Source organism: Panthera tigris, chromosome D2 (genome assembly GCF_018350195.1).
Source record: "Panthera tigris isolate Pti1 chromosome D2, P.tigris_Pti1_mat1.1, whole genome shotgun sequence".
NCBI classification, from domain to species: Eukaryota; Metazoa; Chordata; class Mammalia; order Carnivora; family Felidae; genus Panthera; species Panthera tigris.
In genome coordinates this window covers 56,267,476-56,282,679 of record NC_056670.1, presented here as the reverse complement: position 1 = coordinate 56,282,679, position 15,204 = coordinate 56,267,476, and the positions used below count along the sequence as shown (strand labels likewise).

The following is a 15,204-nucleotide window of genomic DNA, read 5'->3' as shown; positions in this document are numbered from 1 at the left end:
CCCCCCCAGCCAGGCCCCGCTGCCTCCTGAAGGTTACGCGACGCAGCCGCGGGGTGCGGGGGGCGCCCGCCCTCACCGCCGCCTGCGCCGCCGCCCACCCCAGCGCCCGCCGCGCCGCGCCGCGCCGCGCCGGCCCGGCCCGGCCCGGCTGCCGGCTGCTGCCACCGCAATCCCCGCTCCTAAATCAGCGCGGGGAGGCGTCCCCTCCCCCCACCGGCTGCCCGGGCTCCCCGCGCCGCGATTGGCCGTGCGGGCGCCCCCCGCCCCGGGCCCCCCCGCTCCAGCTGCCGCGCCATTGGCTGCGGGTCTCCGCCAGCCTTTACATAAGCCCGGGCGCGCTCGAGTGGAGTTGTATAAAGCGAGCGAGCGGTGGCGGGGCGGGAGGCTCGAGGCCAGCCCGGGACCGGGGCTGGGAGCTGGAAGGCGGCGGCGGCGGCGGCGGCGGCGGCGGAGGCAGTGAGTGCCCGCGCTCCGACGCCCCCAGGCGGTGGGGCTGAGAGAGCCCCAAGATGGCTCCGAGCGCTGACCTCGGCGTGAGTACCCGCTCCCGTGCCCCCACTCCCTCAGGCGGAGAAAGTTTCTCCCGCTCTGCGCGCCCCTCCCGACTCGCCCGCAGGGGTGGCGGGGATGCCGCCGGGGAACCGGGAAAACGGACACCGCCACTGAAGGCGGCGGCTGTGTGTCCAACTTGCGCAGGACTCGACCGGCGCGCCGAGCCTCCCCCGCGGGCTGGGGGCGAGGCAGGCGCGGGGCTGGAGGTGGAGGAGAGGTGGAAGCGGGGGTGTGCGGACGACAGCCCACTCAGCTGGCAGGGAAGGTGTTGGGGGCGCCCTGGAGGTCAGCCGTTTGGGGAGGGGGGCACTGGGGCTGCCAGGGGGGCGGAGCAGGTGAGGAAGGATGTGCTGGGGGTATTTGGGAGTCACCCAGCTGGGCTCAGCTCCGAGCCGGGGAAGCTACTGGCCTCGACCAGTAGTAGCTCACCCACTACGCTGCTAGGATGGGGAAGAGCCCCGGGGAGCCTGTGCTTCTTCCCCGGGGAAGCCGAGCTCCTAGGCACAGCGCTCCGTGGCCGAGAGCTCCAGGAGCCAGCCCCGCGAGCAGCGTAGCTGCCAGCTGCCTTTGCTGGACCGAGGTGTGGTCTCCTCGCTCGCAGCCTGTTTCAGGCAAACCAGCTTCAGGCATTCCAGGGGGGAACGGGGGTCTTCCTCGGCCCTTGGGGGCACATGGAGGCTTTGATGGGGCAGCAGGCCAGACTTGGGGGCATGCCCAACAATGCAGCTCGCTTCTTCGCAGTACATACAGTAGTTGGGAACCCTGCTTAGTCCCGTTTCTGCAAAAACCAACTCAAGAGTCCAGAGTCATCCCGGCCTGGATGGGAGCCTCCCAGAGTGGTCGGGAAAGGCTCCTGAGGTTGGAGGGGGGTGGGGGCGCTCCCCTTCCTCAGGGAATGACTAATGAATATTGCTGGCGCCTGTGGTGGAGTGTGCACCTAGTGTGGCTCCTGTGCGTCCCAGGAGGTGCTTCTGCTCTCCAGGCAGGACACGTTCTCGAGTCACACTTGAGATGTCTTCTGGGATGGGTGCAGGACTTCCCAAGTGAAGCCGGGTGGAGAAGAAGGGGAAAAGGTTCCAAGAATGGGGGACAGCTCTGTAGTGCCGCCTTGAATTTGGGGAACTCACGTGGGGAGACAAATGCTGCTGATGGGAGATTTTTTTACCCTGATGCCTTGGGGCTGGACATACCCAAGACTGAACCAGAGTGAATTCAGAGTCTTGCTGTATGTCACTCTTGGCCCTGAGGAAGGGGATGATGGAGGATGGAAAAGTGGGAACATGGTAGTTCTTCCAATATACCTTTTGAGGAAGCATTTTCTCTCTCCCTGGCTTAAGAACATCATTCTGGCAGCAGGTCCCAAAGTCAATTTAAGAAGCAATGAAGGGGGTTTAGGGTCTTGAGGCTGGCGCAGTGGACCACAATTAGAATATTCTGGTTTCCAGTTGGCACTGATGGACTCTGGAGAAGGTCAAAGGCATGCTCCTCAGTTGGGGTATATCCTTCACCTGTATACCATTCCTGAACATGAGTGGGTGTTTTGAACTCCTAGAGGAGCTGCTTCAACCTGGAGATCTTTTAGGGGGGTTATCAGTCCATAACCCCAGACCCAGCTCCATTCTCTGCCTGCAGTCAACGTTTTCTGCTACATTTCCCAACACCTTCTCTCCAATGTGGATTTGTGCAGCGAAATACCTGCTTGTTGCTCTTTCTTCCCTTCTCTCCATCTGGGTTGCACCTGGTGTTCTGAACCCTGATGTTTATTTTGTGGCATCTTGATGTTTGCTTAAGATGTCCCATCCTGCACAGGTTGCCTGTAAATGTGTGGACCAATAGTCTGTGTAATTCTAGGGAGTGAAACATACGCTGTTGTGGAGAGAGGACCAGGGACCACAAAGGCAGTACTATGAAAGTGCTTATGACAGTCTCCTGTTCTCAATCTTCCTTGCTGCCTGCTGAAGCGATCAGGGGTTAAAGGTGAAGCAGGCTCCTTGGTGTCCAGTAGGGGGCGCCAAAGGCACCCAGGTCAAGACTTTCCCACTTCTTGCTGTTCACTGACCATGGTAACTAAACCTCTAAGCAAGCTGAGACCACAGCCCCCAACCCTCACCTTCATGATTGAAGCCCTTCTACCACAGGCTTCCTGGACATCAGGTGGTCCTGTCATCTCAGGTGCAACGGGGCAGATGCACGTACAACATTCCAAGGACAGAGAGCTAGTACTCAGCCCCACCTGCTCTCTGAGATCATTCCTTTGTGCTTGGTTCTGGTGTGTCCTTTGAACTTGTTAGCAGCTCCTGGAGTCCAAGAGCATTAGGGCTAGAAGGGAGGATCCTTGAAGAGCATCTAGTCCAACCTCATCCCATCCCCAGCACTCACATGCATACTGAATTTACAGATGAGAAAGCTGAAGCCCAGTGAAGGCGAGTGTCTGGTCCAAGGTCACAATGGCTCTTTGATGGAAGACACTGGATGAGGTTTCAGGATTTCCAGTTCTCTGCTCAGAGCTCTTTCTACTCTGTGACCTGCTTCCTCCCTTTTTACTATGGAGATGGACGTGTGTTCTTGGCACACTAGGTACTCGTAGCTGCTGACATCGGTCAATTAACAAAATTAGTAAATTTGGGGAAATTGCCTTCAAATCAATTATTCAGAGTGAGGAGCAGATAAAGTTCTTGTAATGTACATATGCAGGTAATAGAAATTCCTAGTGTTTTTTTTCCCTTTCGTCCATTATCTTATCTCATTATTCCAAGCAGTCTTTTAGGCAGAGACAAAGCAACTCCAGTTCTCCGTCCATGCATGTAGGAATCAGAAGTGCCCAGTCCCTCTCTGTGGCCTTGAAACCCAAGTCAAAGCTCTTCCTTTCTTTCACAAAGGCGTGCTGGAGTAGGGTCTCCCTGTCCTGCATCATACCACTGCCGCTGACACCTCCATTACTCAGATACTGGGTGGAGTGGAGAGTTCCCAACAGTTATTTGCCCATTTCCCCATCTTTGCTGCTCCCAGCTCAAGGTCAGAGTGCTAGGATGCTCTATTTTTGCAAAATCCTTGTATTAGGGCTTCTTGGGTGACCTGGAAGATGCTACCATTTCCACTGCCCTTTTTCTGTTCTGTAAGTCTGACTGTCGACATCTGAGCTGGGCCCCGGGAAGGAGGTTTGCTGAGTAGCCTGTGGGCCGCCCCTCCATTTCCTCTCCCCACCCCGTTCCTTTGCACACTGCATGGAGCTCCTCTGGGTTCCTCCCAGAGCCTCAGCAGACTTGGTGGCGACCCTCGGAAGGAACTAGTGCCTGCCAAGCCCCAGAATTCTGAGAGCCAGATCCTCTTCTGTCCCTAAAGCTCACCCAAGGGATGCTTGTTGCCAGGGAAGATGCTTGAGTTTCCTCTTCTCCTCCAGGCTCACAGGCAAGTTGGGTCTTAGTCTTCAAGGGGGGAGGGAGGTAGTAAGATTACGTGGACCACCAGACAGCAACAGCCCCTCCTTTAAGAAGTGGGGTTCTAAGAGACCGTGCTTGAGATCCACGCCAGCTCCCGGCTCTAGCTGAAGAAATGTGCCTGCATTCCCAAGGCTTGGTCTAATCTGGATAAGGAGAGGAATATAATTACGTAAAATATGGCTGTAGCATAGGATCTCTAGATTTTGGTTTAATGGAGGAGAGGACATAGAGTTTGAGAAGTGGCATTAGACCCTGAGAAATCAAGAAGCCACTCGTTTCGCGAGCCCCACTGGATGGCTGACCCTTACCTTACTCTCATTGGGAAGGCAATCCGTGGAGTAGAAAGGACATAGGCTTAGGATCTGGCTCCTGCACTTACTGGCTTAGAGACTTTGGACAAACTGCTTAACCTCTGCATGCCTCAGTTTCCTCCTCTGCAAAATGGTGAAGATGGCAGCCCTGTGATGAGGGTAGGATAGACAGTGAAGAGCAAGGAAGATAGTCTCTAACATGCCTCTGCCCTCAGTAAGACATAAAAAGGTATTCAGCTGGAAGGGGATATTGTTGTGGGATCACTGGGAACCACACCGAGGCCTCCTTTTCCAAGCAAGCGAGGCCGAGTGTCCAGGTTTGCATATCAGCCCTCTGCTCACAGCAACATCTGGGCTGATGGACAAGGCCTTCCTGGCAGGGCTCCCTCCTTGCCTTCTTCCTTCCCCCACCTTGGGGCTTCGTTTGGGGGTTCTGACATACTTGGGGAAAAGAAATTTTACAGGTCCCAGGATAATTCTGAATGTGATGAAGGGCCCTGAGCTATTGATTCCTAAGGAAGGATCTTTGTGCTGGGAGAAGCCTTCCCCGAGCCCAGTGATTTAAGAGTGCTGACAAATCTGTGCTCACCGAGCCTCCTGCAGGCTGCAGATACAGGCTTCCAGGCCAGCCGGGGCTCTGCGAGGGATTTCTGGGGAGCCTGGCTGGTTGCTTAGGGGACATAAACCTGTGAACTCTCCTTAGGAAAAAGTATGAAATCAATTGGCTTATTATCACACCCAACACACCCTGGACCACTTAGGGCAGTTAAGAAATGAGAAGCAGCAAAGGACTTGGAGGCTGTATTTGAAAACCATACAGAAAGGTGTGAAGCGTTTGGGGACAGGAAGTTCACACTGAACCACTCGTGATCTTGACCTTATTGAAGCTCTTCGGCACTGACTAGGGGGCCTACTTTGCCTCCCAGACATTTGGCAGTATCTGGAGATACTGGTTGTCACCACCGGGCTAGAGAGTGCTACTACCATCCAATGGGTAGAGGCCAGGGATGAGGCTAAATATCCTATAATGCATAGGACAGCCCCCCAACAAAAAAATCAGCCTAAAATGTCAGCAATGCCAGGCTGCGGAACCTGGACTGGAGCAGTGCCACACAGAATCGTAGCATGCTAGAAATGGGAGGAATTTCAGATGCGTTCTCATCCCACTCTCCCATTTCACAGTTGAGAACACTAAGATCTAGAGAGGTAAAAAAAAACTAGCAAGGGTCCTACAGCAAGCGGGCGGCCATGCTGGTCTGGAACTCAGATCTGTTGTTTGCTGAGACCAACTTACAGACTCTCTCAAAGATGTTGTGAAGATTCACTGTGAGCTGTGAAAACACTTAGAAAATTATAAAGAGACTATTATTAATATTGCTATTATTAAGAATTTGGGAGTTTGGAAAGTTCTATTTCTGACTGTGCCACTGACTCATTGTGTAACATTGGGCGCATCATTCCCCCACCCCCAGGCCTCTCTGAGTGTGTGTGTGTGTGGATGGCGGGTGGTCTTAGCAAATGGTAAGTACATCATAATCATTATCTTTAGAGAAAAGTACAAAGATTTGCCCTTCAAAAACCCTAGGCACTTAAAAAGGAGAAGATAGAAATTTTCCTTGAAAGACATCATGTTGACTTCGTAAGAAGCAAAACGTTTTCTTCTTGGAAAAATTCCAGTACCCTGGCCCTGTAAGTTGGTTCCAGCCCAGGAAATCTGATCAACATCCGGAGGACAAACTGATAGCTCCACAAATGACAAGCGATTGGATTTGTCCCCTCTCCCTCCGGGAGGGGGGAGGTGGGAACTTCTTCACCCTTTCCTGCTCAACCCTCTTGGCACAGGGAAGTTCTGCAAAGAACTTCACTGGAGGGTTGAGAAGGCGTGTCATTAATTAGTAAAACCTTGTTTACTTAACAGACAAATTCTTAAAGATCTCTTCCAAGGGACGTTTTGACATATTACTTTAATTAGCCACAGAAGAATTGCAAGTACAGAGAGTGTATAAAATGACCCTTCCTGTTGTTTCTAGTTACTGTTATCTTTGTTTGCACCCAACAAGTACAGTGACAAGGTCATGGGAATCACCGCTGAGCTCAAGGTGTCCCGTTGACCGAGGGAGAGACTGTGGGGACTTCCACCCTAACAGCAGCCTCCACCTGCCTGGAGAGCAGCCCCCAAGTGGAGCTTCCTCCCTCCGCATCCCTTCCCTGCCTTCCTTTGATGTCTTCTTTATAAGGACCTGTTGTGCCAGGTGAATCCTGACTCAGCTGTCTGGGTAGGAAACAAGCCTGGGAGCCCCATCCCCACCTAAATGGGGAGAAAAGCTCCTTCAAGATTGATAGGAGCGGCCTCGGTTGGTGTTTTTCACTGAAGGCCCATCTCTGGTCTCGCTCTCTGTGCACTGAGGATTGGAGGTAGGCAGTCACTTGAGTCTCTCCTTAGCGGATCAAGGTTACACTCTGGTCAATCCCTGTAATCAGAGGAGCTAAGCAGACAGGCCCTTTCCATCACCTACAGATTCGTTGTCTAAGTGACGTCGCATTCCCTTTCATCCTGGTCTCTAAGAACAGACTTTCTTGGAAATCGTAATCATGCACCTCTCCTCTGAGAAGCTATATATGTCCAAGGAGGCTTTTGCAAGTGGGGACACAAGAGTCCCTGAGAAGGAGAAATACTGCCTCGTAAGCAGTGTCAAGGCAGGCACTGTGTCTTTTGTTCTTAGCCATAATAACCTCAGTGCCTGGCATGGTGCTTGGCACATGGAAGAACTCCGTGGCTGCTTGAATAAATAAGTGAATGTGGGTGGCTGTTCTGGGGCAGAGGTGACTCTTGGTATGAAAGCGGATCTCCAAACTGGCCAGTCTTCCTTCTGGCTCCTTCTTCCCAGAGGGCTCTAGAGACCTCAAGGTCCCACTGCTCAAGCAGGGGTTGAGGAGTTCAGGCAGGGCCCACCCTACAAGGTGGTGGCAGGCTCTGAGCCTTGGGCAAGGCTGAGTTTCTCCTCTTCTTTACCACCCTCCACGCGCTCACTCCCCTTCCCTCCATCTTCCCACCAGGCTGCTGCAGGGAAGCTCAGTGTAAGTATGACTTTGCTTTCAGCTGATAGAATAGATGAGAATTTGGATTTCCACTGAAGACAGACTAGGGAGGGAATCACTGCTTCACCAAAAGATTCCCAGGGGCATGCTTCTAAATAGCAAGGTCCACTAATGCATTTTAAGTGATTTAGGAAAAAAACAAAAAAACAAAAATCCCTGACCGGTAGACTCTTAGGCCTGGAAAAGAAGTCTGGAGGTCGTCCAGTGCCATGCCACTGCCCTGCCCCAGGACGCCAGTCCCCTCTGTGAAACTTTTCAGAAGCTCACTCACTTTTCAGAAGCACAGCCTACCCGTCCTGAACACTGCTGCCCCAAATCTAAATCGCTCTTTCTCATTAAAAACAATTTTTTTTTTAATAAAATGCAAGTCTGATCATGTCTTAGCCAACGCCAAACCCTCTCCCATTGTATGACTCCAGGCTCCTGACCTTGCAGGCTCCACAGGCCACAGCTGCTGCCTCCGCCTTTTCCCACACCCTGCACTCCACACCCCCGACCCTGCATTCCAGCAACAACTGCCCTTGCCTAGTGCACACAAGCCTTGATCTGTAAATCCACCTGGAATGCAGCTCCCTTGGAATCTCAGTTTTCCTTCCTTCCTTCTACCTGCCCTTCCTACCCGCCTCCCTGGACAACTCCTCCTCTTACAGGCTGCAGCTGCACGTTGTACCTGTTGCTGCTCTGAGCTTATCCCTCCGAATTGTGCCTCACCCCTGCTCAACTATAAGCTCCTGGAGGTCAGGAGCCATGCCTTAGCTGTCATTTCTGACCTGGCCCGTGGGCATCTACTGTTTGAGCATGCATGTGTATGTATATGTCAGTAAATGGAGGGGTCCTGTGTGTGGAAGGCAGTGCTGAAGAAGCCAAAGAACTCCACCAGCCTCCCTAGACAAATGAGTCACAGAAAGAAGCCTATCTCTCGAAGTCTGACAGTCCCCAGGCATTCCATTCAACTTTGGCAACTACTTCTGGAAGGGGAGTACCTGGTGGGCCTGGGCTCCACCTCCTGAACTGCATTCCTTCATTCAACATTTGTTAGCAGTAGTAATAGTGTGATTGCCGTTACCGTCACCTACCATGTACGGACTTTGTGTTTGCCAGGCACTGTGCTCAGCACTTAACAGGCATTATCTCATTTCATTTCCCGTTTCACAGACCAGGGAGTCTAAGCAATTAACAATACTTCTGAGGCACCTGCTGTGTGCCCTGTGCGTAAGGCTGGGAGACTCCATTTGTCCTCTCACTTTCGGTAACCCCGTTTCATTAGCCTGCTAGTCTCTGTGGCACCTCCTAGCCTGGGTCCCCTGAGTTTTCCTCTGGCTTTTCTGGAGCAGGACCAAGTCTGCTTCCTATCCGTGAGTGCAGCTGCAGGCAGCATGTGGTGTTTTCCCCAGGTAGAGGGAAAGAGAAGGAAACCTTATATTTTCTGGGTGCTGGGGAAGATGCATAGGACTTGGTGGCCCCTCAGGTGGGGGGCGGCGGTGGGGGGGCAGATTCCGAAAGTCTAGCATTTGGCGATGCAGAAGATGAGGACAGAGACAAGGTGGAGAGACACCCATGACTGAGGCCTCAGAACATATACTCCGTGGGGCAAGGCCTTTATTTTGTTTTCAGTTGTCTTCCCAGTGTTGGGCACAGTGCCTGATACGGTGTGGGTGTGTGGGAAGATGGAATGAATAAATGAGTGAGTGACTGAGGGGCACCTCCAGCTTTCTCTCCCACTTGGGCACAGTATTTGCTTCCCAGCTGGCATCTCAGCTTCCAGCTGCACCCTCCCATGGCTTCCTCCACACCCCACTGCTACACTGGGCTTTCTAACACACCACCCCCAGCTGGGTGGTTCCCTAACCCACTCTGGCTAGTACTGCTCATGAGACCGTCTCTCTTTTCCAGCCTCCTCAGCCACCCTCCTTCCCAAAGACTGCCCTGCCCCATCCTGTGCTCCAGCCACACAGAGCCTCCTTGCACAGCACAAGCCTGCTTGTCCACGCCTCATTCCGGCCCCTCAGCCCGGGACACTTTCTCCACCTTCTCCCCTTGGCCAACTCACCACTGCCTCTCTCTTGGGCCCCCCCTGCCACCGCAGGCAATGGTGCTTGCTCCTTCCACTGCGTTCCCATCTCACTTGGTTTAAGACAAGTTTGGTATAGTGAGAGAAGGTGTCTGTCTAGTGTAGTGTCCAGAATACCAATTCTGGGGCCGGTGTGCTTAGACACAAAATCTGGCTCCACTACGTACTAGCTTTGTGACCTTAAGCAGGTTACTTAACCTCGCTGTGCCTTTGTTTCCTCATCTGTGAAATGGGGTCAGGAGCAATACCTACCTCACAAGGTTACTATGAAGATTGAATGAGATCATCTGGGCGAAAGTTTAGAGTAGTGCCTGGCACCTAGTCAGTAGTTAGGTAAGTGTTCATATTACTAGCCGTTCCTCATGTGGTACTTGTTATGCAGAATTGCAGTGGAGATCTGTTTGCCTGGTGTACAGAGTCCCATGAATTAAGCTAAAGAGAGATGTGATCAGTTCGGAGATTAGAAACAGAGCTCTGACAGGCATGTGGAAGTGGGGGAGCTGAGAGGAAGGGGGTAGTTAGTATTGCCACTGTTCGGGTGAAAGACAGAGGAGCCGATCTCCGGCAGTGGGGGTGGAAAGAACGAGCAGTTTTGAGAAATATCCATGGAGCAGCATGGACGTGGTGATCCAGCAGGTGTGAGGAATGAGGAAGAAGCAAGAACCAATTATGACACCGCATTTCCAACCGGAATGACAGTGTTGGGGTTGGAAGGGGCCCAATGAGGAGCATCCCCCTTCCTTACTCAGGTTCAGAACCAACTGAGAGAGAGAAGGGGGGAGGAAGAAGGGAGGAGAGAGGCAAGCCTCAGGCAGAGATTAGAATGCCACGGTCACTACAGATACCGCTGTTTGGAAGGCCAGGCTTCAGAGTGGGGTCTGTGGGGCACCTCACTGCGGCCCTCCCTGCGGGTGGGGGAAGGACTGAGCCTGCCTGACCCACCTCAGCACTGGGCAGAGAGCAGCCTCTGCAGGGAGGCAGGTCCATAAAGGGCTCTCCTGCCCAGTTCTTGCACACTGACCGGTCTGTGAGTCCCTGCTCAGGCCCTCAGGAGGAGGAGTTGCGGGGAGAAAGGAGGCTGGGAATGCTGCACCAGCACTGGAGGTTCTCAGTCGCACCCTGTTGGTGATTTGGGCTGGACACTTCTTTGTTGTGGGGGCGGTCCTGTGCACCCTAGGAAGTTTGGCAGCAGCCCTGGCCTCTACCCACTAGATGCCAGTGGCACCGCCCTTCCCTGGTCTGACAACCAAAAATATCCCCAGACATTGACAGATACTCCAGGGAGCAGGTGGGGAAGCAAAATTGCCCCCAGTTGAGAACCCTTGCTCTAGGCAAGTGGAAGGTCTTCTGGATGGAAACTTCCGGACTGGGAAATTAATGCTTCCTCCCAACTCATGATCAGGGGATTGGGGCCTTTAAATAGGCAGTGCTAGGGGCGCCTGGGTGGCTCAGTCAGTTAAGTGTCTGACTTCGGCCCATGAGTCATGATCTTACAGTTCATGGGTTCAAGCCCTGCGTTGGGCTCTGTGCTGACAGCTCAGAGCCTGGAGCCTGCTTTGGATTCTGTGTCTCCCTTGCTCTCTGCCCCTCCCCCACTAGTGCTCTGTCTCTCTCTCTGTCTCAAAAATGAATAAAAAAGTTACAAATAAGTAAATAAATAGACAGTTCTAGAAGGCCAGGAAGGCCAGGGTGGCTTAACAGCCGGGTCCTCCACACCTTTGGGTCTGCTCTCTGCTCCTTCTCTCCTTCCTCTCCTGTCTGCTACCTCCTTAACATCTTTAACTTGTGGCTACAGCACCTACAGCACCCTATCTGTGTGGAAGCACTCCAGTCCCCCCCGTCCCCCCCCCCCCCCCCCCCCGCCGAGCTAAGTTAGGTTTCTCTTTGTGCGTCCTCCTCCATGGCACCCTTCACCCTGTACTGCAAATGTTGACTTCCTCCCTGTGACCTTAGTGCTGCCAAGCAGAATCCCAGGCTCATCGCGGGTCCACAGGGAGTGTCGCTATGGGTAAATAAACCAAGACGGCTTCTGTTGCCTCTTCTCCAAAGATGCCCTAGTTCCAAGCCCTCCTCCGTGGGACTCTGCATAGATCTGGTGGCCCAGCCTGCACAGGGCACAGTGACCCCGCAGCTGTCTTTCTCTCTGGAGCCTCTGCCCTCTTACAGTGTCTGGAAAGGGTCTGGGCTCCCTGCTCATCTCTAACATCCGAAGCATCCAGAGCTCTTTTGTAGAGTGAGACTCTGCCCTCCTACAATGTCTGGAAAGGGTCTGTGCTCTCTGCCCATTCCCAACATCTGAAGCGTTCCGGGCTCTTCTTTTGTGAGATCTCGGGGTGGTGCCCTTGGCTCTTTCGATAATTGCTAAAGAACTGCTTGCCCTGAAAATTGTCCTGGAAGCCTCTCCCCACAGCTGCCTGACCCCACATCCGAGATCTAGGTTGCTTGGTTACCAGTTTTCAGACCCAATTGAGGAAAGTCCCAAGGCCGCAGAAAACTGAGTTTGGCTGCATGTGACCCCCAGCCAATGTCTAAGGACGATCTAACCTAACACTATCCGTGTGAAAGGAAGGGAAACGAGCGGTGAGCAGCGCTGCCCTGCCTGGCCCCCGGCAGGTGCTCACTCACTCACCTAACCCTTGAAACCTTGGTGTGGCATATGATTCCCACCTCACAGATGAGGACACTGAAGATCTGAACAATTAAGGAACATGCCCCAGGTCCTAGTTTGTGGGGCGGGGCGGGTGTTGAGATCCAAATCCAGGTCCCTGACTCCAGGCTTTGGGTTTTTCTTTCCCTTTTTTATCCCGCTGAGGATTGCGCAAGAAGTTTGCTTAGAGAGCTTTTTTTTTTTTTAATTATTATTACAAAGCAATTCTTCTCACTGTCTGAAACACAAGTTCTGCGATCTCTTGCCCTTGTTAAGACAGACCCCTCTCTGCCCCTGCCCGCTCCTCCCCTGCAGGCGCAGCCCATGTTCCTTATCTAGCTAGGTACAGGTACCCTGACCCCACTCCCCAGCCTGCCCAAGCTTTGCCTTTGCGAGTCAGCCTCGCCTCCTCCAGGCCGCTCTGCCCCTACGTCCGCCCTTTGCACTTACACGCTTAACCTACCGCTCGGCACCACTCAGTGCTCGAATACATAGTAGGCACTTAATACCCGAGCATTCAAGAAAACAAAAAAATTCAGTTCAACCTACTTTTTAATTCTATTTTTAACTTCTCCACGCTCTCCCACAAGATTCAGATGTTCACAGTGGTGTGACAGGAGGTTTCCCAAGTCAGGCATGTAAAATGTGAGGTCACTCTGGGTGCCTGCTGTGCCGCGGCTTCAGGCAGTCCCATCCCGCTCGGCTTTCCTCCCCAAACTCCGCGTCTCACGTCTTCCTTTGACATTCTCTAGCTAAGAAGGCTTTCTTAGATACTTCAACAATCTGCTGACGAATTTTGGTAGCAGAAACATTTTTCACTTTAAATCAGATTGTAGCTTACACTCCCGGATATCTGAGGACCATGCGCCTGGGGCAGTGGTTCTCAGCCCAGGCTGCCCATCAACATCATCTGGGGAGCTTCTAAAAATATACAGCACCCAAGCCCCACCTCAGACCGATGTAATCAGAACTGGGTGAAGGAGCTGGGCCACAGTGTGTTTCTAAACACTGCCCAGGTGATTCTGTTGGCCAGCTAGGGTTTAGAACCGTTGGTCTAGAGCCTTGCTACTAAAAGCGAAGTCTGCAGACCAGCAGCAGAGGCATCCTGTGACATTTTGTTAGAGTGCAGAAACTCGGGCCCCACCCCAGACCTACCAAATCAGAATCTGCATTTTACCAAGATCTTCAGGTGATCTGTAAGCACGTTACAGTTTGAGAAGCATTGCTTTCGGGAAAGAACAGTTTTTAAATAAGTGTTTGACAAGTTGCAAGCCATTTCTGCCGGTTCACATTATCATTTGGACATATTCCTTCCTTTGTACATTTAACAAATAATAATTGAGCACCTACTAGTACCAGGCACTATGATGGTTTTTAAGAACACATTGGCATGCATCTCTGTCTTTTTTTTTTAATATATTTTTTTAACGCTTATTTATTTTTGAGACAGAGAGAGACAAAGCATGAACGGGGGAGGGTCAGAGAGAGGGAGACACAGAATCTGAAACAGGCTCCAGGCTCTGAGCTGTCAGCACAGAGCCCGACGCGGGGCTCGAACTCACGGACCGCGAGATCATGACCTGAGCCGAAGTCGGCCGCTTAACCGACTGAGCCACCCAGGCGCCCCATGCATCTCTATCTTGCCTGCAAATTCCTGCCCATACCCCATTTTCTGTAAGCCTTTGATGGTAGCTATCTCTTTTCTCCTTGACCTGACCCCCCCTCCAGTTCCAACCCTTCCCCTCTTCTCACTTTTTTGCAAAAACTGGAGTCAGAATCCTTCTTTGTCACTCCATATCAAGTGTGGTAATTTAACTTCGAGCTGAAGACAGCTAGTACTTTGAGCGTATAACGATAAACTGAGCCTGCAGCCCTGTGGATTGCATAACCCTCCCTTGATTTCAGCTCCTTAGATCTGGAGACAGAGGAGAAGGTTCTGGAACTAATCTCGTACCTTCACTGTAGTGTATACCCTGGCTTCTGGCCTGGGAGCTGTGGGATAGCTGTTCCTCGCTATTCAACGTGCAGTTGGTAGACTGGAGCCATTGACGTCACCTGGGAACTTGTCAGAACTAGAGAATGTTGGACCCTACTACAGATCTACCGAGTCAGAATCTGCATTTTAACAAACCCCCAGATGATTCGTATGCACATTAAAGTTGGAGAAGTACTGAAGCACTCGTATAGAACGGCGTTTCTTAAATTTTGCGACATATTATGATCACATGGGAGCTTTTAAAACTCTGATGCCCCTGCTGCAGCCGGTGCGAGTTAAGTGGGAATCTCTTGGTATGAGACCAGACATCTATATTTTTTTATTGTGCTGATATATATCGAGAGAACATAAAGTTTGCCACTTTAGCCATTTTTAAGTGTACAGGTCAGTGACACTGAGTGCGTTCACATTGTTGTGCAACATCACTATCATCCGTCTCTAAATTTGTCATCTTCCCAAACTGAAACTCTGTATCCATTAAACACGAACTCCCCGTTTCTCCTCTCCCCACCAAGCCCTGGCGGCCAGCATCCTATTTTCTGTGTCTGTGAACGTGACTGCCCTGGGTACTGCATCTGAGTGGAATTATAGATTATGTATCCTTGTGACTGGCTTACTCCACTTAGCATAATGTCTTTGCAGTTTATCCATGTTGTAGCATGTGTCAGAATTCTCTTCCTTTCCAAAGGTTCTAGTATTCCATTCTATGTATAGACCACATTTTGTTTCCCCATTTGGACTCTTGGGCTGCTTCCATCTTTTGGCTATTGTGAATAATGCTGCTGTGAACATGGGTGTAGAAATATCTGTCTGAGTCCCCTCTTTTAGTTCTTTCCAGTGTAAACTCAGAAGTGGGATTGCCGGATCACATGGCAATTGTATTTGGGGCTTTTTTTGAGGCACTGCTACATAGCAGTTTTCCGCAGTAGCTGTACCGTTTTACATTCCCACCAGCCATACACAAAGGTCTTACTCCTCCACATCTTCACGAACGATTGCCATTTTCCATCTTTTTTGTTTTTTTGTTTTTTTTTTTTTTTTTACTATAACCATCCTAATGGTATGAGTGGTCTCTTATTGTAGTTTTG

General features: G+C 51.9%; 1 protein-coding gene across 3 annotated transcripts in view; it reads left to right on the top strand.

Annotated features, from left to right (window-relative positions):
* Window positions 1-377: 377 nt before the first annotated feature.
* The window catches only part of CRTAC1 (cartilage acidic protein 1), a 157,052-nt gene continuing 142,225 nt past the window's right edge, over window positions 378-15,204 (top strand). For all 3 annotated transcript variants that reach the window (XM_042960296.1, XM_042960294.1, XM_042960295.1), the window contains exon 1: window positions 378-533. In XM_042960296.1, coding sequence (XP_042816230.1) covers window positions 510-533 — 24 coding nt within the window. In that variant the 5' untranslated portion in view covers window positions 378-509. The remainder of the gene's footprint in view (window positions 534-15,204) is intronic.